The sequence below is a fragment of the Octopus bimaculoides genome, chromosome 7 (assembly GCF_001194135.2).
Source record: "Octopus bimaculoides isolate UCB-OBI-ISO-001 chromosome 7, ASM119413v2, whole genome shotgun sequence".
Taxonomy (NCBI): Eukaryota; Metazoa; Mollusca; class Cephalopoda; order Octopoda; family Octopodidae; genus Octopus; species Octopus bimaculoides.
In genome coordinates this window covers 8,663,685-8,690,825 of record NC_068987.1, presented here as the reverse complement: position 1 = coordinate 8,690,825, position 27,141 = coordinate 8,663,685, and the positions used below count along the sequence as shown (strand labels likewise).

The 27,141-nt window shown below is 34.5% G+C and overlaps 1 protein-coding gene across 12 annotated transcripts in view; it reads left to right on the top strand.

Moving 5' to 3' along the window:
• The window catches only part of LOC106877289 (liprin-beta-1), a 370,011-nt gene that overhangs the window by 259,369 nt on the left and 83,501 nt on the right, over positions 1–27,141 (top strand). For 10 of the 12 annotated variants that reach the window (XM_052969202.1, XM_052969201.1, XM_052969199.1 and 7 more), the window contains 2 exons: positions 1,319–1,427; positions 13,753–13,815. In XM_052969202.1, the coding sequence (XP_052825162.1) occupies positions 1,319–1,427; positions 13,753–13,815 (172 nt within the window). The remainder of the gene's footprint in view (positions 1–1,318; positions 1,428–13,752; positions 13,816–27,141) is intronic. The other 2 variants (XM_052969204.1, XM_052969203.1) reach the window with 1 other exon arrangement.

Here is a 27,141-nt window from a genome sequence, read left to right as displayed (position 1 = left end):
ACACATATATATACATGTACACACATTCATATATATGTATACATAATACACACACACACTCTTAGAAAAGGGGTGTGGATGTGAGTAGCTTTCAACTGGCAGTCTGATGAAAGCTAACAAAGTAAACCTTCAAAGTCAATGTATATATATATATATATATATATATATATATATATGAGAGAGAGAGAGAGAGAGAGAGAGAGAGAGAGAGGTGGTAGTGGTGGTGAACTTTGCTAGTTAGAAGCAGAATTTGTTATGGCTAAAAGGTCACTTTGTAACCACATGGTTTTGGGTTCAGTCTTTTACTCTAGCCCTGGGTTGACCAGTACCTTGCTAGTGAATTTAGTAGATGGAAACTGTGTGGAATCTTATCATGTTTGTCCACCCCTACTTGACATTCAGTGTTGCTTTGTTTACATTCTTATAACCTGGCCACTTGGCAAAAGAGACTGATAGAACAAGTACCAGGCTTATGAAAATATGTATTGGAGTTGATTTGTTTGCCTAGACCAGGGCTGGCCAACCTGAGGCCCGTGGGTTGCATGCAGCCTGCAGACTTTTATCTTGCAGCCTGCTTGATACTTTCTTGAAATTTGTTTATTTAAACAAACATTTTAAAAATTTTTTCAAAAGTTAAAGATTGTAATGAAAAGCCAAAGAGAAAGATACTACTGTTTTTGCAACGATAATATTTCATGTTGAATCAACGACCATTCCTTCATTATTGGAATAATAGAATGAGAAAGCAAAATGCTTTCAATTCTGTCAGCAGTGATTATTTGACTATTATTTGCATAAAGTATACAAGCAGTCCTCAAAAGAATTTCTGTGATTAAAGTGGCCTGCAATATAATTCGAGTTGGCTAGGCCTGGTCTCGACCCTTCAAGACGGAAACTGTGTGAAGCCTGTCTTTTGCCTGTGTGCATGTGTTTGTCCTCCACCACTGCTTGAAAACCCATTTTGGTTTGTTTATGTCGTTGCAACTTAGCAGTTTGACTAAAGAGACTAATAGAATAAGTACCAGAATTAAAAATAAGTTTAAGTGTTAATTTGGTCACATACACATGACAGGCTTCACACAGTTTCCATCTGCCAAATTCACTCACAAGTTCTATAGAAGAATAAACTTAGTCAAGGTGCCATGCAATGGGGTTGAACCTGAAACCACAGCATGGACACATCTTGGAAGTATTCTCTACCACAGTATTAGGCTGTATGAAAACCTGTTGTGAGGACTATTAGGTGGTAGATTTGATCTGCCTTCCAGTTTCACACAACCACCTACATATTTCATGTGCACCGTTTTGTTTCTTACAGAAACGTATTACTGAATTGGAAAAGAAACTATTATTAAGAGACGCTGAACTTCATGAACTTAAACAGAGACTCACAAAAAATGGTACCATTTTATCAACAGACAGTGCAGGTAAGAAAAGAACTGACAATTATTTTACTTGTATTAATCTGAGTAATTCAAAATACTCCATTCACTTGCTCTTCATCTTAGCAATTTCAAGAAAGAAAAAAAGACTTCCTTTTTGTTTTGTTTTTTTTTTCAATAATTATTTTAATATTCATCAGGGAAAAAAATTTAAAACAATATTGTAATCACCAAAAAGTCATATATATATTTATTTATGTATATAAAAATATCAATCATCATCCCATCATTTAAGGTCTATGTTCCATGCTGGCATGGGTTAGACAGTTTGACAGGATCCAGTGGGCCCAAGGACTACTTTGTGCTCCAGTGTCTGTTTTGGCATGATTTTTATGGTTGGATACCCTTCCTAATACCGTCACATTACAGCATGTACAGGTTGCTTCTTTTTATTCCACCAGCACCTGGATGAGGTAGTGGGTAGCTTTCTCGCTTGGTGCTGAGGAGCAAAACATGGGTAAAATTATGAAAGAAAAGGACCTGAACAGAATAGGTTTCTTGCTGTAGAGGAGCTACATGACTACTCACATTTTAGAAGAGAGGATGAGACTGATCAGGTGGAACTAGAGAACAATAAGGCAATGAGGAATATATATATATTATTAAAAAGTAACAACACCTTAGTGTTTCGAACATCTCAGGTGTTTGTTTATTATTATTATTATTAAGGCAGTGAGCTGGCAGAATTGTTAGCATGCCAGCCGAAATGCTTAGTGGTATTTTGTATGCCACTACATTCTGAGTTCAAATTCCGCCGAAGTTGATTTTGCTCTTCATCCTTTTAGGGTCATTGAAATAAAATCTAGTTAAGCACTGGACTTGATGAAATCAATGGCCTTCCTTCCCCAAAATTTCAGGTCTAGTGCCTATAGTGAAAAGGATTTTAATTATTATTATCCTTATTATTTCTAGGGTTGGCAAGCTGGCAGAATCATTAGCACACTGGGAAAAATGCTTAGTGGCATTTCATCCATTTTCACATTCAGAGTTCAAATTCTGCCAAGGTTGATAAAATAAGTACCAGTTGAGTATTTGGGTTGACGTTTTCAATTAGCCCCCTGCCCCAGACTTACTGGCCTTGTACCAGAATTAGAAACCATTATTATTATTATTTAATTAAAATATTGGTTTCAAATTTTGGCACAATACCAGTAATTTTGGGGCGGGGTGCAAATTGATTACATTGACCCCAAAAGAATGAAAGGCTAAGTCAACCTCAGTGGAATTTGAACTCGAAATATAAAGACAGATGAAATGCCATTAAGCATTTTGTTTGGTGTGCTAACAACTCTGCCCACTCGCTGCCTTATAATTTCCTTAGAATATTAAATGTTTAAATATAAGAGATTAGATGCTGTTAGTAAGATTATAATCTTTCACGCTATTAACTCCAACTTTAGAAATGAAAACTTCTTAATATTTAAATCCACATTACACTTTAATCAGTTTAATCACCATTTCTCATCAGGTGTCTTATTCTTTTGGATGTATGCAAAATGCCAGGGTGGATTCAAATTACATTTCTAAACTTAGATAAAGTTTACTATTCAAATCTTGCTTAGTACCACACACACATGCTCATGCACGTGCGCATGCACACACACACACATACACACACTGGAATAAGACACCTGATAACATTTGAAATGTATGGTAGATGTAAATTTTTTTTTCCTAATTTCTTAAAGATGAGCTTATCCAAAAATTTAAAGAAATTTAATTTTGTTTGTCCTTCTATGATCTTACTTTACTAATTATTAATATGGATTTATCTCATTATTGATAATGATATTTATTGCTTATATTCTCCTATTAATAGGATGTATACCGTTCGGTTTATCTGATAAATAATACTCCTTATTTCTGATAGATCACTGAAGACTTGTGTTTATTTGATCTGTAATTTTTCCTTTTCTGTACTGACATAAAAAAAAATTTGTAAAACTCAAACTTGATAAATGCACAATATTAAATAGGTTTTCACCTTGTTTTTTCGGTACATATTTACATACATCTATACACACTAAACATGTGCACATATATACTCACTCTCACACACTCCTGTATGATATAGATACATGGTATCTTAACAGATTAAGGTGTACATAGAATATTGGCCTGTAAATATAGCTTTTATAATCAGATGGCTGGAAAGTAGTGTACCAAAAGCAGCTGTGGAATAAATCAAAGAAGTCTCCTGCTCAGAATCTGTTATTTTTGGCTTTCTCTCAAATTTATGCCTATATTTTAAAGAAGAAATTTGAAACTTTTTAACCAGTTTTTATAGTTATGTTACACCTTTAGCTTAACTATCAACAGTAGGCATGTGTTACTTTAGGAACAGTTAAAAAAGATCTAAGGTGAAAATAGTCTTTTTAGTTAACTTGGTTCACTAATTGAAGATTTAAAAAAAAAAAAAGACTTTTACAAGGAAAAATATCTTTTTAGCAGGTAAAACCCAAATTATACAGTATCATTTACCTTAATGACCCTTAAATAGAGCCATCAGATAAATGTCTCTATCATTTATGTTTTTCTATGAATTACCACATTATCCTGTCAGTTTTAGCTGTTATTTTTAGTTGAACATATGTAGAGACTTCCTCATAGGCTCCAGTCTTCCCTGTATTCTACTAGGGTGGGGCGTCTCACTAAAAAAGCTTTGACAGAGCTAGTGATGACGAGGCCCGTAGTTATATGTATGACCTAATCTTCCTGTACATTTCATTATCCCAATCCATTGTACATCAAGTTTAATATTGTAATAGCTAATGTAACCATTGCAACTAACCTTTCCTTTTTTGATGATGATCAGGTGAGCTGGTCTGAAATTCAGTTCACCAAATTTTTGATGACCGTTATTTAACTATGTTGTCTGTGTGCATCATATTTGTTCTCTGCCTGTTTCTTTAGGGTTTGCATTTTACCAGCTTATGATTGCAAAAAAGAACAAAAAAAAGCAATGCTGTTGTATTTAACATGTTCTTTGAATTCCTCAGCCTTCATACTTACCTCCACCACTTTGTATTCTTTGAAGATGAATGGTTGAGGTAGCTCAATTTGACTACATCTATTTTTATTTTGAGCATGGCCGTTGCCAGTACCGCCTGACTGGCCTTCGTAGGATTTTCGAGCGAGATCGTTGCCAGTGCCCCTGGACTGGCTCTCGTGCAGGTGGCACATAAAATACACCATTTTGAGCATGGCCATTGCCAGTACTGCCTGACTGGCCTTCATGCCGGTGGCATGTAAAAGCACCCACTACACTCTCGGAGTGGTTGGCGTTAGGAAGGGCATCCAGCTGTAGAAACTCTGCCAAATCAGATTGGAGCCTGGTGTAGCCATCTGGTTCGCCAGTCCCCAGTCAAATCGTCCAACCCAAGCTAGCATGGAAAGCGGACGTTAAACGATGATGATGATGATTTGTGTCAAAATGTCTTGAAAACTCTTGTGGGAGGATCCTGACCACCCCCACGTGACTGAAAGTGGACTAATGCATTTCAATAAAATAAAGAAACCGTGCGAACTGTCAAATAGTTGACAACATTGATCATCTGTATTGGTTACTATATTAGTTTAATATCGTAACTATATTGGGAGTAGTATGGAGTGCATTCTGTGTGAACATATTTAATTCTACGAAAAGTTATTCTAGATAAATATATCCAAATATTTATTAGAGTGATACTGTTCTTACACCGTTGTGCACAATTCTTGTCATAATAAAAACTAAACCATTTTTCAAATGCAAATGTTGCATTGTATCTTGCCTCCACCTCCAAGGACAACTTTGTGAGACATGAAAAGAAACTGCAGTCGAGGATAGAGTTTTTAAATTTTTGGCATCAGGCCTTATAAAGCTTCCCTGTCGACTTTGTCCTGTTAATGATGGTCTGTCTATTATTGTATCATTTGTCATGTTGTACCATTTGCTTAGATTCTTTTACAGTAGGTAATAACAGAACCAGGTAATGAGAAGTATTATCTGTATATCTCCTTTTCACAAAAAAAAAGAAGAAAAAGAGATATTTTTTTTAATTCTTGACATCTGTCCCTACATAAAACATTTTAACCCTTTAGCATTTAAACTGGCCATGTCCAGCTCAAATATTCTTATTGTTTTGTGTTAAAAACAGCCAGATCTGCCTTCTCATACCTACCCTACACTGTCATTTCAAAAATAAACAATCACATCATTGAAATCTCAAAGCTAGAAGATAATGTATGATCAATTCAAAACAACATGAATGAATAAGTGCTACATTTGACAGAAAAATCTGAATGCTAAAGAGATAATCTTTTAAAGGTGTTACCTGTTGTATCATTTTACTTCGCAAATACTGTCAGCATCATCTGTGAATGGTCTCTATAGTTTTAACACAAGGATAAATTAGGATGGTGGACTGGAAGAATAGTTAGAACATTGGGCAAAATGCCTGGCATTACTTGTTTTGGCTCTGTACATTTGTGTATTCAGAGTTGAAATTTCTCCAAGGTCAACTTAGTCAGTCATCTTTCAAAGGATTGATGAAATAAAGTACCAGTCAACTACTGAAATTCATTTGATCCACTGATTCTCTTCTATCGAATATATGACTGTGTGTTTATGTTAAAAACAATTATCACACAGGTAAATCGAGTCCTTGTTATTGATATATGTTTGTTGCAGAATATACCCAGACACAGGTGGATTTACTGCATTACCATAGCACATACAAATTTTGGCAGCTAAATGTTCCATTAATGCTTTTAACAGAAAATGTGTGACTGAATATAAAGTTTTGCTAAATTCAGTTCTTGGTTTTTCAATCAAATCCAGCTTTTATTCATCTACATCCAAATTGCAAACGCAAACCTTTATGTGTCCAGAGATACCAGGAAACTCGGCCTTGTGTTCCAATTGATTCACTTAGCCATTACTTTGGGGAAACTGTTTCACCTTTTTTGTTATTATACCAAACATGACTTTATCTTTAAAATGTTCAGTGATTTGTGCAATAGGGAATTCTATGTAGGGAATAAAGAGGCAACAGTTGAAATAAGCATGATAGGGCTAATTTTGAAAGAATCTTATATGTGAAATTTTATTTATTTTGTGTGTGTGTATGTGAGAGAGAGAGAGAGAGAGAGTCTGAAATAAATGGAAATTGCTAGTAGATATAGTAGGAACCCACAGATGATAATAGTGAAATAGTTGCTGATAACATTAGAAGAAAACTAAGGCAGTTTTATGTAGGTGAATCAGAAGAAAACTTTGAAGCCAACCCATTGTGAACCCAAGCATGAAACATTGATAAGATTTATTTTATCATGATTCACTTGGTTTACAGACTTTGATGAAAAAAAAATAATATATATGTAACTACTTTTTATTTCTGATATTATTGTAAATACTAAGAAACTAAAATGATCGATTCATTTCTCATAGTTACAATTATATGTGAAGTTTCAATTTATTTATCTTTATTGACAAGCTGCTAATCTTGATTTACTAAAAAAAAAGTAGAGTGAAGTTTATATGTCTATTTAATTCACTGTTTGATGCTATGTTAAGAGGTCAATTCATCATCTAAAAATACACATCCACTCTGCTTCATCTTGAGAAATTTTATAATCAAATTAATTTGCTTTTTTTTGCTTCATTTAATTCACAATTCTCAAACATTGAGAAAGAAGGTCAGATAACTGTAACAGTAATAATTGCCATATTTTTATTTGAGTGTAATATGCACTCATGTTTAATGTGTAGACTTAACTATGAGCAATAAAATACTGGTAAAAAGAAATCTTTTGTGTATGCACACAATATATGGGAAAAAGGATTTAATTTAGATTATTATAATCGCTGTAAAAACACATTGAAACAGCTCGCTTTTCTTAAGTGAAACAAAAAACAGAAGTGCATATATTGTAAGGTCAACATTACACAATCAGTGTTATTCAGTATATTCAAAGTTGTTTACTGAAAACTATCTTATTTTCTGCACATATACATACATGACAGAACGAGGTTAAACATCCAAAACAATAAACCAGTAAAACTGAAAGAAATTTTCATGGCTGTGTAGTTAAGAAACTCACTTTGCAACAATGTTTCGGGTTAACTTCCACTGCATAACACCTTGGGAAAATGTCTTCTATTATTATAGCAGCCAATGCCTTGTAAGTGAATTTGGCTGATGGAAACTGTGTAGAAGCCCCTCATGTGTTTGCGTTTGTCTCCCACTACCACCAATGCTTGATAAATGCTGTTGCTTTGTTTATGTTCCCTAAAACTTAACAGTTTGGCTAAAGAGACCAATAGAATAAATACCAGACTTGAAAGTAAGTACTGGGATTGATTTGTTTGAGAAAACACTTCAAAGCAATGCCCCAGTATGGCCGCAGTCCAATGACTGAAACCGGTAAACGATACAACCTGGATTAGCAACTCTGGTTCCAATTACTGAACCCCTTAAATATGAAATTACATAAATAGCAACAATAAATGATGCATGTCTATGCTCTGAAGATCTTAAAAATGGCGTCATACTAACAGAAGTCTCCTTTTAATTAATAATGTAATGCCTGAACTGCACTTGGTGTACTGATCAACAGGCAGCCAACTTTTCTCCAGACATCAACCTACTGGCTTGTGTGTGTATTTATGTGTGAACCAACGAGCAAGACTGTTATTATGTAGCTAGACTTGTTACAAATAGCAGCTGAATCTTCTTTAACTGCAATGTTCTGTTTTAGTTGATTGTGTGTGTGTATATATATATATATATATATATATATATATATATACAGACATATATATACTTCAGTATGAACCAACATGTAAGACCTCTATGTGGTACTTCAACTGATTAGAAACAGCAACTAAATCTGCCTTAAATCACAACTACCTCTCTTCTGTATGTATATGTGCACTAACAGAAGAGACCATTATATCGTAGCCAGTCAAATTTCCTTTAAACCGTACTTATCTGGCTCATATGGTTTTGCTACAATTCTTTGTCATCGCCAAGAAGCTCTGCTGGTTGTAATTAAAATGAAAGATCATTTTTAACAGATTACAATTTTGCAAAAAGAAAAAAAAAACCTTTTTGCAATTCTATTTGATTATGCCTTGCTAATTTGTATTCTCTTTATATTTTTCAGAATTTGCAAAAATAAATAAATAGATAAAGTTGTGACTGTTTTGGGTGCTTATTCCAAAACTTAATCCTCAGTCATTTTTTAATTAAAAAAAAATTGATATTCAGAACCATAATAAATTGAAATGTCCTTTTAAATTTTCGGGAAGTAAAGAATACTTTTTAACTCTTTAGATGGGCTATGTGAGAGGTTATAACAAGCACAGGTGTGGCTTTCTGGTAAGAAGCTTGTTTTCCAACTATATGGGTCCAAGTTCAGCCCCACTGCATGGAACCTTGGACAAGTGTCTTCTACTTATAGCCCTGGGCCAATCAAAGGCTTGTGAGGGGGTTTGGTAGACCGAAACTGAAAGTAGCCTATTTTTTCTGTGTGTGTGTCACCGCCACTCGACAACCATCGTTGGTTTGTGTATATCCCCGTAATTTAGTGATTCAGCAAAAGAGACCAATAGAATAAGTAGGAGACTTTAAAAAAAAAAGTCCTGGGGTCAATTCATTTGACTAAAACCCCTACAAGGTGGTGCCCCAGCATGGCCACAGTCCAATGACTGAAACGGGTAAAATTGTACATGTAGTAGAAAGCAAATACAATTTCGTAACTCCTATTAGCAAATGAAACATGTGTAATGGTGAATAAATTATAGCAAAGGTTTTTCCAATTTCCTGTTTGTGTGTGTGTGAGTGTAAATAGTTTTTAGCTCCAGGTTTCATAGAGCTAAGAGAGGATAAGAATGGATAGTCTAGTATTCTCAGGTTTGTAACTATTCCTCATACCGAACTGATGAAGGTGTAGCATTAAGTAATTTACCTGGAAACATGTCAAAAATACCTGCAGTAGATATGATTTTGGAGCACAAGAGCTGATAGCCCAGTACCTTATCCATCCAGCCAGTTTGCCTCCACACTCTGTAGATTATATACCTGATAAATAATATCTGATTGTTGAAGTGTGTCTGAATTTTCTTACTTCAAAGCATTTTAGATTTCTTGGTGTTTTATCCTTTTGCAGATTATGTTAGTTTCATTGCACTTTTTTTAATGAATTTATCGTATGTCAGGTGCATAAAAACTGAAAACTTTAATCTGTAGATAGATCACACCCAAGTTTTGTACATATAAATATATATTTACTTCTTAAATGTTATCCATCAATGCAGGTGTATAGAATTATTTGGTTTATCTATTCGGTTATTTATTTTGAATCTCAAAATTTGAATCTGAAATTTGAATATAAAATCTAAAACTTACATATTAAAAATTAATGAGGAGAACATAAAGGCTTTTAATTTGCAATATTCAAAATATGCATCATGAATGAATTAATGGCTAAGGCAAGCATAAAATGTTGTTAACCATTATAAGCATCATCATATGCATTGACAAGCAAAGACGGTTAGTTGTTGCTCTTTTCTGTGTCTGCTGTCTATAAAATATATTTCCTGTCATTGAAATAATGCTTGACTGAAGTTAAGTATCCAGCCTGAATAGTTCCAGTTTATAACTCCCTGGGATGATGTTTAAAAAAGAATAAAAAAGAAAAGAAAAAGCATGGCTGTATAGTTAGGAAGCTCACTTTGTAATCACATGGTTTTAGGTTCAATCTCACTGTGTGGCACCTTGGGCAAGTTTCTTTTGCTATTGCCCCAGGTCAACTACTACCTTGGGGATGAATTTGGTAGATGAAAATGTGTGTGTGTGTGTGTGTGTAGCAGTGAGTTGGCAGAATTCTTAGCATGCTGGACAAAATGCTTAATAACTTTTCATCCAACTTTACATTTTGAGTTCAAATTCCACAAAGGTTTTCCTTTCATCCTTTTGGAGTAGATGAAATAACTACGAGGTGAGTGGGGGGGGGGGTCAATCAACTAAACCCCTCCCCTTAGATCTCAGGCCTTGTGCTTGTAGTAGAAAAAAATTATAATTAAAAACCACAAAAAGCCTTGTGAAATGGAGCTAGCCAGGCTTTCCTGGTCAAAATATTAAATTTATTTTGCCATTTATCAAGCTGATAGAAACATATATTTACATGTGTGTATGCTTATCTGCTATAAGCCACTATCACTTGTCAACTGGTGTTGGTTTGTTTACATCCTCATAAGTTAGTTCAGCAATAGACTATAGAAGTACCAGACGTAAAAAAATAAGCACTGGTGTGGATTAAGTTTGACTAAATCTATCAAGGTGGTGCCCCTGCATGGCTGCAGTCCAATGACTGAAGTAAAAAGTAAACAGTTACAGCTCATTCAATCTGTATTCTTTTGTCTTCATAAAGCTGGCAGAAACGTCAGCATGCCGGGCGAATACATTCTGAGTTCAAATTCTACTGAGGTCAACTTTGCCTTTCATCCTTTCAGGTTCGATAAATTAAGTACCAGTTGCATACTGGTCGATCTAATTGACTGGACCCATCCTCAAAAAGTTTGGGTCTTGTGCCTTGAGTAGAAAAGATTCTTTTGTCTTCATAAAGAAATTCATCATTTATCATTTATCGCTGACCCATTTTTTACTTCTGGGAAGAGGTGGTCCATGTTTGGCCTCTATCCTCAGACCTGTCCAACATGGGAGGCCATACCAAGAGCTTGCACTCTGCTGGCATAGCTCCCAATGTCATTGAGACAAACAATTCACTACACCACAACAAGGACAGGACCTTGTGGTGGATCAAATACAGGTAACATTCCAAAATTGAACTGGTACTCATTTCTGTGTCGCTCACTGTAGACACACTGAATTTAAGAGAGTTAAAACAGATTTTACTGAAGACATTCATAGTCATTTGTAATTGATGTCAATTCATATCTTTTTGCTTTAATGTATATATTTTCTATTGAAGAAGTAGTTTTATTTTTAGGTTTTGACTTCAGTGAATTAAATTGCCAAAGACATTTCCTTCAATGGTTTATTTATACAATGATAAAATAAAAATTGAGTGAAATGCTAATAATCTACTTATTTTTCTTTAAAATCTGTGATGAGTGAAGTTGAAATATCATCATGTGTGTCTATATATGTTTGTACACATACATTCAGTGACATAAATAACTCACATCTTCACGCAAATACATTATTTATAATTTAGTGACAAATCAATACTATTTAAAATTTTATAGGAGACATCACTAAAAGTCAGATAAGATAAACTTAAAACAGCAACCAATCAGTAAAATTAAGGTTGCTTTTAGATACCGTACAATTTATAAATATCATAGAGTATTCACAGGTGATGATTCATAATGATAGAGTTTTCTGAGGAGGAACCAAAAGAGGGAAGGAAAGAGAGACAGACAGACAGAATGTGTATGCGTGTGTTTATTTAGATGACGGCTCTTACTAGACTAGTCATGTTACTTTCATTTTCACATTCATTTTAGTGCAAATATAATGAAGAAAGTGAAGTGTGAGTGAGAGAGGTGGGGTGCAGATTAGTGACTACGATGTTGCACTCATGTAAGACTGTGGTTTTGATTCCCAGGCCAGGCATTGTGATGTGCTCTTAAGCAAAACACTTCATTTCATGTTGCTCCAGTCCACTCAGCTGGTAATGGGTTCCAGCCACAGCCGGGAAGTTAACCCTGCAATGGACTGGCATCCTATTCAGGAGGGAGTGTTGTAATCTCAGTCGCTTATACACCATGGAAACCAGGTTTATATACCCTTTGGCATTCAGATTACTCTGTTAAATGTAATGCTTTTTTATTCATATTGTTGTGAATTAATCATGCATTATTTTGTAACTTTGAGATTTTTGATGATGCATTTATTTTTTAGAATGATATTGTAGAGAAGGCGTGAGAGGCTTGATCTGGCCAGATTTAACATAAAACAGGTAGAATATTTGGGCCTAATATGACCAGTTTAAATGCTAAAGGGGTAAACTCTGGCCTTATGAGACCTAGGGATCATAATAGATTCAATAGAATAGTGGGAAGGTGTGGTCAGTATACATTGTTGTGCCATTTGTGTGAGACCGGTATCTGCAGCAACTGCAATTTTGCTCAGCTTGGTGGGTCTTCTTCTCAAGCACAACATAATGGCCAAATGTCTCAGTCATTGCCTCCGTGAGGCCCAACACTCAAAAGGAACTCAGCCACTTTGCCTCCCTGAAGCCCAAAGATACTTGCTCAAAGTACCAGGCAATAGGAAAGGAACTGAAATCACTTGGTTGTCAAATGAATTTCTTAACCTATACTAGAGCACTCTGTCAGTCATGATGACAAAGGTTCCAGTGGATCCGATCAATGGATCATTCTGTTTGTGAAATTAACATGCAAGTGGCTGATCACTTTGTAGACACACATACCCTTCATGTAATTCTCGGAGAAACTCCCTGTTACACAGAATGTGACAAGGCTGTCCTTTTCATATAAAGGGACAACTCATTTTTTGCCAGCCGAGTGGACTGGAGTGACATGAAATAAAGTGTCTTGCTCAACTCATGATCTTATGATGATCCGAAAACCCTAATCATTTAGCCACATGCATTACATTTATGCATGGGCCTCTCCCCCACCTCATGCATGTAGCTTTAAAAACACAGAAATTATCTAAACATGGCAACAGGACATACCATTTAGTTATGACATTGGTTTTGTATGGAAACAATGTTATTGATAGGATGATCATAAGTGCCCCCTCATGGTGGCATAACACATTTACTATTTTGGTTATGGTAAAACTATATTTTGTAGAAGAATACTACTGATATGAAATCAACTAACAATTTTAACCAATAAGTGTCATTGTATTGTTTTTTTCTTCATTTCTGTATATTTAAAAATATTATATATCATTTTATATGCATATACTTACATCAAGCGTATTATAGTAATAATAACTCTGTCTGTGCAAGAGAGATGGGTGGTGGGAGATATTATGTAATATTTTCCAAAATGCTAGTGAACATTGTATGAAGATAATCTTGAAACACCTTATCCGGTGTTTTCTCTGCCAAATTTTTATCTTGTCATGTTAAAAAAAATGCTATCTTTCATTATATATAAGGAAATTATTGGTAACTTTCAAGAAAAGTCTTCTTTTTAACAGAAAAAGAACTCTTTATTTATACTTTATTTCTCTTATAAGTGTATAAGTGTTTTTTTTCTTCCCCCCATTCTGTTTAATCTTGTTTTAGAGTGAATTTCACTTGTTTGTTATTTGTTTTGTTTCAGGGGACGTCAGCAATAACCGCCCTCTAGAACGAGAGCGTACCTTAGATAGACTTAAGAAAAAACGTAAGAAATAACGTCTTCCTCCTCATCCTCCTCCACTTCCTCTTCCTCCTCATCCTCCTCTCACTATCCTATTTAATCAAATTCTTGTTCTTTTTAATCTTGCTGCCTGCTCTTCACGTCAGCCATTAATCCATTTAATTTACTAATCTGTTTGTTTGTATCTAAATGTAGATATAGTCTACATATTTATTAATTGATTTATTTTTTAATTTGAAAGAATTTTTTTAAATTTGATGATTCCAGAAACAACAAAAAAAGAAGCTATTTTTCAATTTCATTTATTCCCTCCATTTAATTATTATTTTAAAATAGATATTTAAAAAACACTTAAATAATTTTAATCTATATATTATCATCAACAATTTAAATAGTTTCTTTTTTTTTTTTTTTTTTTTTTTTTTTTTTTTTTTTCCTCATTTGTTGGCTTTGATTAGATGGATTTGCTGTTCAGTATATTGCTTATGTGTCTTGATCATTTGTTACCTTGTCTGTAAGGCATTGCATTCTAAGATCTGACCTCTCCATTTCTTTTCTTCCCCACATCCTCCTTGGTCTTCTTTCACTAATACTTTTCACTGGCAGCACACAACACTTTGCACCCATCATGTGTTGTTCATTTATGTTTTATGTCCATACCAGCATGGCCATCCTCTCCTGCATTCATCGTTCACTACATTTCACAGCCAGCTGTTTCTCTCACTTCGTTTCTGCCCTGGCTTTTACACATACTTAAATTACACATCCAAACGATCATACCTGGCTCATTTCACTCCAGCTTCTGCTGATCTACTTTAAATGACAAAAACTTTCTGCTACACAGCATCACATTCTTCAAACATGCTTCTTGATTTTTACATGATGAGAGAAAGCCTTTGCAGAAACCCAAACTGTAATTATTTCTCTAATATATCTTCGTCATTGTCACTGTTGATTATGGTACTACTATGTCAGACAGCCATAAGGCAATAACACCTTCCTCTCATTCTGAAAGAGTTTACTACATAATCTACTTCTTTCAAGCAATACTTTCCAATGCATAATTACCCACAGGCATATGGCGTAGTGGTTAAGAGCGCGGGCTACTAACCCCAAGATTCCGAGTTCGATTCCAAGCAGTGACCTGAATAATAATAATAATAATAATAATAATAACATCAGAAAATACCTTAGGAATGAGAACTCAGATTCGAAATTTCCCCGAGACACCTGATGAAGGCTGGAGGGTATATCAGCCGAAACGTTGTGTTACCAAAAAAGATGAGGACAAATATCCATCAAATGTAAATAATGTACGAATACTTTCCTTGTCTTCATCTTATCTTTTATTTTTTTACTTGTTTCAGTCATTAGACTGTGACCATGCTGGAGCACCGCATTGAAGGATTTTCATCAAGCTGATTGACCCAGTACTTTTTTTTAAAAAAGAAGTCTTGTACTTATTCTACTGGGCTCTGTTGCTGAATCACTAGGCTATGAGGATGTAAACAAACCAACACCAATTGTCAAGTGATGGGGAGAGGAAACACAAACACACATATGTGCACACACATACACACACACACGTAATATATATATATATATGATGGGCTTCCACATAGTCTCCTCTACCTAATTTACTCACAAGGCATTGGTCAGCTCGGGGCTATAGTAAAAGACACTTGCCAAAGGTGTTGCACAGTGGAACCGAACCTGACGCCACATGGTTCCAAAGTGAGCTTCATAAACACACAGCCATACCTTATTAATAATTTTATGTACTGAAATTTAAGTAGTTGGGCTCTCTTTTGTCAGCTCCACCCTTGGTAGTTTCTGACTGATTCCTCATTCTGCAGATTCCTCTATTATATTTTCATCAATCTTTACCTATTACTGAAGAAAAGCACAGAGATGTCATTCTGGATTCTTTCCTCTTTAATAACACACAAACTTGAAATTCAAAAATGGTCTTCCTCTCATCCTTAAAGCAATGCTAAATCTCCTTTGCTTAGCTTCTTTACTGTTTATGTATACATTATATCTTGTTTCCCCCCACCCATCCAGTTTCTTCAACTCTATCAGTACTTGTCACTTTGGTCTATCATGATTATTCTTGTTTCCTTCATCCATCTATTGGTTCTCCATCCGTCACTGTTTCTCTTATTTAGCTCAGTCATATTACCTGGAATGAACATACAAATCTTAGGACAGCGAGAACCTTTATTTTTTTACTGTGTCCAAAGCAACTGTTTTTGTCCTTGTTTTTAGTATATTGAGTAATAATTCCAGCTTTTGGTATTCAGTTTTGTTTCCCCTTCCACTCTTGGATCCCTCAAAGTTTCTATAAATTCTGTTGTCCAATGCCTGATATCTTATGAATTTATTTTGCTTCTACTTTTACAGCATTCTTCATTCTTAGAGAATGTGCTCATAAATTTTGTTTATCAACAAAGCACTATTAAGATATTAGAATCTAGTTGAGGATTCTTTAATAATTTCTTGATTAAATTAAATTATTTTTTTGAGATCCTATCATTACTCTGTATGTAATTATACCACTAAGCTTTTGATAGAGTAATTTAAAATGATTTACTTTTAATCTGACTCAGAAAAAACGTCTCCAGCTCTTGTAGTTCTGTGTTTCAATAAGTAAAGCTTCTTGTATTATAAAGTCTGGCATTATTCCACATAAAAATAAGCCAATTGTCCTACATACACAACATTTGGTTGTTTCATGTACTGCTATTGCATAAAATAGAAATTCTGAAAAAGTTTCTTTCAAGAATACTTAAATATTATTGTATGCCGTCTTGTCTTTTTTATGGTCAGCAACTGTCCTCCAATCATAAACTAATATTTTCAGGCAAGCTAATATTGCTAGAATTGAAAATTTGTATCGCAGTAACTGTTAGCTCTTTAACTCACCTTTCATGTGTGATTTCAATTTTTTTGCAATTAGCTCATACACTTCATAACTTGCCAGAGGATATAACTTGCTTGCATTATGGAAGTAGTTTCTTGAATATCTTTTGAAATTTGATTGCATGAAAATTCTTTTTAAAATGCTGACTCATCTAAATGGAGCATTCCTTTCATGTGTTGTTATTTTATATGCTTAGTTAAATAATAACTTTCAAGGTTGGATTTTTTATGAACTACAACCAAAATCTTCACAAGTGTGACATGCATATACACCATGTATCCAATTTATAATGACCAAAGCACTTACTTAGTAACTCCTTTCTTTTAAGAAAATTAGTCAGTTCAGAAGAGGTTATTGTGTTGCATTTTACAAAATTTATTTTAAAACCTTCAATATAAATAAGCAAAGAAACTAAATATTGCTCAGAGATATAGGTAAATTTGTCATGTTTCTATGTTCATTATGTAGGTTTCCATATAATTTATAACAATACATCTGTCTTATCATCTGTCTATTTGTCACCAATAACAAATGTATGGTCTGACAGTAAATGTCTTCAAATAGATTTTTGGAAATGAGTGCTGGAAGGAAAACAAATATTAAATGCTAATTTGCAATAAGAATATGATACACCATAAGTATTTTGATTCTCAATTAATATAAAGCATGCATTATAACTTAACCCTTTTGATACAACTTACTCAAGATTTCCCCTCATTATATAATCTCTGTTTTAAAACTGTTTGAAATTAAAACCTTCTATCAAAATTTCATGTTAAATTATGTTCCAAACACTATCTTAATAATTTATTTTACTAAATTTTTCATTATTTTCAAAATTAATTGAAACAGGCAGTGTATTTCAGATGAAAGAACTTAAGGAAATTTGTTTATGTTTTAAGAGGTCTTGAAAGCAACTATATTAAATTGTTGTTTGGGTTTTAAGATTTAAACTAATTTTTTACCATATGGATTTTTAGAGAGCTTTGTCAAGAGTTGGTTTAACATTTGAATGTGGTCAAAATTTTACGTAGAAACAAGGGGTTCTTTCCCCCTGATTTAAACAATGGATCACCTTGCTTTTCAGTTTTTGTAAATTAAATTTCTCCTCTTTATTGTGAGTTCAAATATTGCTGGTGTTGATCAAATAACAGTCAATAACATACTAGAGTCAATTCGGTTGAGTATACTACTTTCTATTTAAATAGGCCTTGTGCTCTCATCAAAAGAAACTAGTTTATTTATTATACATGAAGGTCATGTTAATCACAATGTTTACAATCTGATTTGACCTGGAAAACAGTTTGATTAAAGGATTATAGAACAAAGAGGCATTCAGTTTATTTGTATAAGTTGTTTAATACATAAAGTAGGCAACATTTAGGATGTTGGGTAGAAATTGTTGATACAACCTAAATTTGAAACGAATTTTTACTTGTGTTTTTTTTTTATGTATATTATTAATTTCTAAATGATTATTTGTGACATATGTGAAATATGCTGATATTTTCTATAATTTTATGGCATTAAATAGTTGAAAAACATCTTGCTTGAGAAAAACATGAATTTCTTGAAAGCTTTTGCCTATGGCAAAATTGTGAGCTCATTAATGCACTCTAATAAAAACCTTTGTTATTTAAACATTTTTGTCATTTGACTTCAGTAGTGATGTGTCATCCTCTGTGTTATTAATGTTTTGTTTCATTAGTTGAGCTATTGAGAGGTGACTCTTATTTTTCATAACAATTCAACACAATGCTGGTGAGACATTAGATTAACCACTTAGTATTTAAACCAGCCATATCCAATCCAAATATTCTATCTGTTTTATGCTCAAACTGTCCAAATCTGGCCCCTTATACTTACCCTACAATGTCGTTCTAAAAGTATACAGTCACACCACCAAAATCTCAAAGCTACGATATAATGCATAATTCATTCAAAACCTTGGGATTAAATAAGTGTTCAACTTGACAGAGTAATGTGAATGCTAAAGGGTTAATGTGTACCCTTTGATGTGCTAGCCAACATCCTAAAATACTTAAACTAACATTAGCTCTCTGAAAACCTACCAAAGTTAGTAATTCTGGCATTGATTGGATGTCTGATACATATATATAGATAATCTTGCAATTATCGGTACATATTCTGAATCAGTGCTTTACTAGTTTTAGTGGTGATTTTTATATGGGACTATATAAAGTAAGCTTTTCTTCAAATAAAACAGTATGGTTGTCTTGGGGGAAATTTGGCTGCTATTTCTAGTAGGTTAAGTGATCATGTAGAAATTTCTTCCTTGGTTCTGGCGTATTTTAAATGTGTTGTAACTTAAGAAATATATGTTCCGGAGCAAATGTTTTACAATTACTGTTTGCTATTCTTGATATCCGTTTTCTCGATTTAGTTGAATCTTCTTAAAGATCTTAAAGATTAATTAGTAGCGGCTTACATACTATCTTTTGTCTTTAACTTATCTCAGTCATTCAACTGCAGTCATGCTGGAGCATTGCCGTGACGGGTTTAGTTGAATAAATCAAACCCACTACTTATTATTTTAGTCAGGTACTTATTCTATTGGTCTCTTTTGCCAAACCACTAAGTTAAGGGGACATAAACAAACTAACACCCAGTTGCCACACACACATGTATATGACTGGCTTCAACACAGTTTCCTTATTTTTTTATTGCCCACAACTGGTACTTAATTTATCGACCCCGATAGGATGAAAGGTAAAGTCGACCTCGGCGGAATTTGAGCTCAGAACGTAACGACAGACAAAATACCGCTAAGCATTTCGCCCGGTGTGCTAACGTTTCTGCCAGCTCGCCGCTTCAGCACAGTTTCCATCTACCAAATTCATTCACAAAGTATCAGTTGGCCTGGGGCTATAATAGAAGACACTTACCCAAAGTGACACGCAGTGAAACTGAACCTGTAACTACAGCATTGTAAAGTGAGCTTCTTAATCACACAGTCTTGCCTGCATCTACTATATATTACTTAAAAATAAAAATTAAAAAAATTGAAGAAAAGAAAGTAGCTCTCTGTAAGTTATTAAGAAGACTATTTAGGATGAGTTAGACAGGATGGTTCAGTCCAACTCAAAACATTTAAAAGAACAAACAGTGTTTCATTTTGCCATTTTTTTTCTCTTACTCCTATTTTTAGAGAAGAATATCTTGGTATGGTTTCCAACAATATGGGTTGCATCAGAAAGAACATAAACAAACAACAATAACGACTATAGTTGTTTAAGCTATCTTAGTAATAATAATAATAATAATAATAATGATGATGTTGATAATGCCTAATATGAGCACAAAGCCACAATGTTTGAAGAGTGGCAATGTAGTTGATTAGATCAGTCACAGTGCTTGACTAGTAACTACTTGTTTATTGACCCTGGATGAATGAACCAGCGTCAGATTTGAACTTAAAATATGAAGACAAACATACATATATACACTGGCACTCTGTCGGGTACGATGACAAGGGTTCCAGTGGATCTGATCATTGGAACAGCCTATTTGTAGAATTACTCTGCAGAGTGGTTGAGCACTCCCCAGACACACTTATCCTTAATGTGGTTCTCAGGGGGACTCAATGAGACTCAGAAAATGACAAGGCTGGCCCCTTTGAGATACAGGTACAGTTCATTTTTGTCAGTTGAGTGAACCGGAGCAATGTGAAATTAAGTGTCTTGCTCAAGAACACAATGGTACCACCAGGAATCAAACTCAAATCAATAAAGAAAGTACTGAGCATTTTGGCCAGTGTTCCACCAGTTAAGTCATTCACTGTGCCAATAAAAATAGTAGCACATTTGTCCTCATTTATCACAAAGGTTCAGTAAAAAAAAAAAAATTAGATAATTAGTAAATTTATTGACACCAAACTTACGAGCCACAGCAGTGAAGCTTTCACTGTCCTGTATTTTGTTGATCATCTCTACTTTTCCCTGAACAGAATACACTCACCTGTGTTGTTAGGATCAGCCACTTTTTGACTTTCTCTGTTCACTGATCGTTTGTTGAAAGGTGCAAATACCTAAATCTGTATAAAAAAATAGGCAGCTTTGCAGCATAGTCATGTAAACGCAAGTGCATTGTGGGTGATTGATGGGACACATTTTTGTAGTACAAACACAAGGAGCCTTTCAATGATCACCGACCTGTGTTATCACAGATCAATTCATGATAAACGTAGCCTGGTTTACAAGAGAGTATATTGTGTTATTTTGAACTGGTGATAAATATGGCTGGCTACAAGTGGTGGTGGCGGAGGCAGTGGTGGTTTTTTCCACTCAAGCATTAGGTTTCGGTTTTATTTAGGAAAGGATATAAATTTGAATGGAATGTGTAAGAGATGCATTGTAACAGATCAGTCATGTTACCTACAAGTTTGTTACCTAATCTGTTTTCATATATCAGAAAGTTGTTATTTTGCTTCCAGGTCAATTTAATCAAACAGATTTTATAATCAAAGACATTCCAACCATATGACCATCCTATTTTTTAAAAATTTGTAGGACTACATTATCTAAGGTGATTTTTTTTTTTCTTCATTTTTGAAGATTGTTTGATTTAAGGAAGATTTACCTCCTATTTCTAGTAGGTTGTGTGACCATGTAAGGACTTTCACCTCCTTGTTGACTTGTAGAGGCTGTAGTTGAAGTATTCAATTGTTATAGCTCCCTAAGGTTTATATAAGGTGCTTAAACTCAAGACAAGATTAGTTGTAGAGAAGCAGCTGATATTGATTACTAAAAGTTAAGTGGTTTAGTGATTTGAGGTACCTTGATCAATTAACTTTGATAACTTAAATTGGTTTCGGCCATTAATGGTCCAGGCCTTGACTAACTCAATAGCACCACCTAGAGAGGTCTTTTAAGTCACATTTTGAGACACCATCGATCACTTGAGCAAGGAGTTGTTGTTGACTGAGATGTATCCAGGTGTTGATGGTTTGTCTGGTACTTCTTGGAGGAATTTGTCCAGGTATCATTTGAATGTTGGAGGCTATTTTTCTCATTTAATTTCTTTTGAGATACCTTGCTGGTTACCTGGTTTCCATGGTGTGTAAGTGACTGAGATCTCAACATTCCCCTTGATTGGGATATCAGTTATTGCAGGGCCATTTACAGCTGATTGGACAGAAAGAACATAAAATGAAATATTTCATTCAAGAACACAGGTTTGGGAATCAAAACCACGATCTTATTATCATAAATATGACACCCTAACCACTTGGCTATGTGCTTTCACTAGTTTAAATAGTCTGTGGTCTTAAACTGTATACTAGGTGTATAGGTCTTAAACTGTATGTCTAGGTGTATTTTAAAAATTTATGTTTCATTATGTAGCTAAGCATTACAATGTTGTAGTGTGGAAAAAAAAAATTTCATGCAATATTGTTTGTGAGAAAAGCTTGTAGGATCTTGTAGAGGTCCGTCACTGGTCATTGTAGACCTGAATTATATTGTTGGTAGATCAGTATTTTATTTTCTATAATTTAATTGATCCAGTTTTAACAAATCTTTTGAGCTAGTACCCTCAGTATTTTTGAATCGGTTGTTTATTATCAGTCTTGTCCGACTTAAATTAAAAGATTTTACTGTTTAATCATTTTGGTACCAACACACCTGAGACTGCCATTGGTCCTGATACACACTTCCAGTTTTAAATTAATAGATTAAAACCTTTCATCAATGACTGTCATTTTAATTAATTTGTCATTATTTTCAAAATTAATTGAAACAAATGCAGTGTATTTCAATGGAAATATGGTAACAAAATGGTTAAAGCATTTTTTTAATAACAAATTTCCAAATTTTTTCTCTTAAAAAAAAAAAGAAAAGAAAAATCACTTTCACCTTGCCTCTAATGTTCATTGCAATCATAATCATTATCATCATCAAAATTTTTCTTTTCTTTTTTTTTGTCTTCCCCCTGAATAAATCCACCTGGCTCTAATTGTTACCAGACCAACTTTACATATGTAACAAAGCATGTTTAATTGAAGCAAAAGCTTGGCAAGTGGTTGCCTGTCATGTAGCCAACTGCATTCGACTTCAAAATACTCATTGAATTTTAAAGAAAGATTTAGTAATTTCAAATATCATCATTGAATGCCTGCTTCTATGTGTAAGTTTAAGTTGCTTCTTTCTTTCTTTCACCCAGTCTCGTTTCATAATTATTCCGTCTGTAATTTCCAGTACTCTTAATCAGTTCTAAATCCTTCCATGTGTTGTCTGGCCTACCTCTTACTATAAACCAAGTTCTTTTTATTAATTTTTAAAAATAATGTCTTATCAATTCTAGACACTTATTACATGTGGAGACTTCAAGTTGAAATTGGATCAAAACATTTTAAGAATTCTTTTAATAGACGCCAGTGTTCTTCCCCATACATTATGTAACTTCAGCTTTTAGAATTGAAAATATTTCACAGTGGTCAAGAAGCTATTCATGTTTACTGCATAAATATATTTTGATCATATCTAAGTCATTGCCAAGCTGGAGCAATTTGCTCCAAGATAACTTCATGCCTCGACATCAATCTTTAACTTGTCCCCCACTCCACACACTATTAACATATATTTTCATTGCTATTTCCATCTGCTGTTCTGCTTCGCTGAAATTCTTATCATGCAGTGATAACGATAGTGAATCTATTTATTACTTTTAGCTTTAATTCCCTCTAGCTACGTGAGTAGTGGAGGCCAGTGTGTTTTTGGCAGTGTATTTAACTGCACTGCTGACTGCAAAAAATTAAATTAATGAATTTTGATCCTAGTATATTTTGTGGAATCAAGTGGCAAGTTTTAGGTCTTTTTATTCTTTTCTAAGTTCCAGCCATTGAACTGTAGCCATGCTGAAATACTGACTTCTAGAGTATAATTAATGATATCCTCCCTTGTAATATGTTTTACCAACCGTGGAAGGATGAAAGGTAAAAGGAAACTAGAGAAGATTTGTAATAAAAATATAATCGGATACAATTAAATGCCACAAGGTATTTTCTCACCACAAGATATTTTGTTTGATGCTCTACCGATTATACACTGCATCTGCCAATTAATGTACTGTATTTACTCATGTATAGATTGCACTCCTAATTTTCGTAATTTCGTAGCCCTTTCAAAGCCTAGCCAGGCTCATGGGCCCGGTTTCTATGGCGTATGTGTTCCCCCCAGCTGGATGGGATGCCAGTCCATCGCAGCTTTACTCAAGAAACAGGAAGAAAGAGTGAGACAAAGTTGGGGCAAAAGAGTACAACAGGGGTCACCACCATCCCCTGCCGGAGCCTCATGGAGCTTAGGTGTTTTCGCTCAATAAACACTCACAACGCCCAGTCTGGGAATTGAAACCGCAATCCTCCGACCGCGAGTCTGCTGCCCTAACCACTGGGTCATTGCGCCTCCACACACCTAATTTAGTACAAAATTTTTTCCTTCATAACTTTTAGCTTTTCCTCATGTATAAATCGCACCCAGTTTCTCATTTTGTCACATAGTGTTTCCAGTGATTCTGCCAGCCCTCCTGCTCCATCTTTACATCTGCCACAAACAAACTCTCTCGCCAATCTTGGAGTCACCGTCTTCATTTTCGTACATCTACCATGGATCCATTTCTCACATCCCACACACAACACCCCATTGATCCACCTTACTCACTAACACTTCCTCCTTCCACCCCACTCACCATCACCTTTGTCTTCCTGAGGTTTACCTTCAAACCCTTGCTTTCAAACGCCTCCTTCCATTTCCAAAACTTCTCCCTCAATCCCTCCATCGTCTCACTCATGAGAACAAGGTCATCTGCATACAGTATCTCCATTAGCAGTTCCTCTTTTGCACTCTCCATCACCACATCAGCCACTATTGCAAACAACAACATAACAACACTGATCCCTGATGCACACCAACTTTCACCGCAAACTCCTCTGACAGCTCTGATCCAATTCTAACTCTTGCCTTTACCCCCTCATACAAACTCATCACTGCCCTCGCTATTACCTCTAGTACACCTCTCTTCCTCAATGCCCACTCAATCACCTTCCTTGGAACCCTATCAAATGCCTTTTCCATATCAACGAAGCACATGTACAACTCCTTCACAAATTGTGACCATGTTTATGTTTGCACCAGTATATTAACTAGTGTCGTTTATATTTTATCCCATTATGTCCCATAACCTACCAGTTCAACAAACAAAGATTGTTAAAATAAGTTCCAGTTGATAATAAGTGCTGGGGTTGATATTGTTGACCAACCCTTGAAGATTGTGTCCCAGCATGGTTGCAGTCTGGTGACAGAATCTTGTAAAGCTGTAAAATGTGTGATATTTTTCACAAGAGTCTTTCTTATTTCTTTATTTATAAAGAAAGTTAAGTAGTTTTATTAGGTCAGACTATTATTTTATGAGTGATGTATATTATTTTATGAGTGATGTACATATGTTGATTGACTGTACGGTATTCTTAATATTCTTATGCTAATTTCTCCTCTATATTTTACTCCCAACATTCAGCACCAGATACTTATCTGGATTAAACATCTGAGTAGATCAACAAACGCTCTTCTGTAATTCGAAATTTTACTGTAATCTTGATATGCTGGTTCATTTTACATCATTTTACATCATTTTGCATCAGCCTTTATATACCTGTTTTCCGTTTTCTGTATAACTTCTTTCTATCAGTAATGCAATCGTTTGCTCTCATACATTGATTTGGCAGATCTTGTTTTTCTTTTCTTTCTATCTCTACCATCCTCTAATTTGTTTACCAACTTTAGCAATATAACCTTGCTCCATCTTGATAATCTCTGCTTCAAACCGAAATTTATCAGAGCACATTTTAATCTAGCTACGTAATTTTAAAGTTGTCTGGTAATTAAAAATAAAAATTTCATCGTGTGAATTTGCCGGCATATTTGTCATTGGTTTAGTATTTTATTTCTTGACTCTGCCATTACTTCATGCATCAGTCATGTCATGTCATTTGTAATATCTAACTGTTTAAGATTTAAACAAATTCAGCTTTGCTTTGCTTTGGTTATCTGCAATTTTTCCATCCTGAATTGATATCCACTTGCATGTTCATCATCATTGTCATCTTTGTCATGATGATGATGATCATGATGATAATCATAATGTTCATATCTTAGACAGATTTTTTTTTTTTCCCCAGTACAGTGTTTCATCACATGTCATAGTCATTTCCTTTGTAAGGTTCAGTATCCTGAAATCAATTTTCACCACTTCTTTCTGTAACTTTCTCAGTCTTCTTCTTATATTTGAGTTGCTTGACATTTATTTGTGCAAGCATCATCATCAGCGTTTGACCTCCAATTTCCCACCATGCTTGCATGGATCACACAGAGTTTATTGAGGCAGATTTTCTATGGTTGGATGCCCTTCCTGTTACCAGCCCTCAACTAAAGGCGATGCTCCAGCATGGCCGCAGTCAAATCACTGAAACAAGTAAAAGAGTATATGTTCATATGCAGTGTATGCATTTTTTTTTAAATTGTAAGTTTAGTTATTTGTGCATTCTTATAGCAGACGTTCTTGTTGAATGCTTATAATTCACAGTTAACAGAGAAAAATACCTATTTATCAACCAGAGAAACTGAGTAAGAATATTTTTTTACTGAAGGGCTGAAACCAATGGTTATAGTAAGTAGAAGAATATTAATAAAGGGTTTAGCTACAAGTAAATTGTAGGTACATTTTACTTAGAAGGTGTGTTGTAGACTAAATACAAATAATAGATACATGATGCATTGGTGTATACCTGATGTCTCCTTGCTACAGAAACCTGATACTTTGCATCTTAACATTTCTAATGATGTGGAACTTTGTCGCCGTTTCTTTCAAAGGGGATGTTCATATATTATATCATCATGTATTACAAAATTTGATGTGCCTGTGTGGAATATTGTGTACCTGTGCGTGTGCATGTGTGTATTAGTATGTATGTTCAGAAACCACAAAACAGGGAGTGTGAGGTAAAAAAAAATTAAGAGGAAGTGTGAAGACACCTAAAGGGCAAGAGAGAGTGGGCGGTGGTGGTGGGGGGTAAGTGTAGCTAAAGAGAGAAAGTAGTATTGGAACATATGCTGGCTGCTATGGAGAGAGAGATGGGTAATAGGTGCTATTCCAGAAAGAAGTGAAGTGAGCAAAAGGACTTATGTTGCTTCTGATAGATTAATGGGTTACATATCGTATGACCAAAGTAGAAAAAAAAAAAACTGACAACGTATGTGAGTAACAGACACAAGAAGAAATGGTATTTTGTTTGTTACTTACGGAGATTTTAAGAATTCTTTATACATTAAAACTATTAACATTATCTTTGATATTGTTCTACATACGATTGACGTCTGTGAATTTTTTTTTTTTTTTTTTTTTTTTTTTTTTTT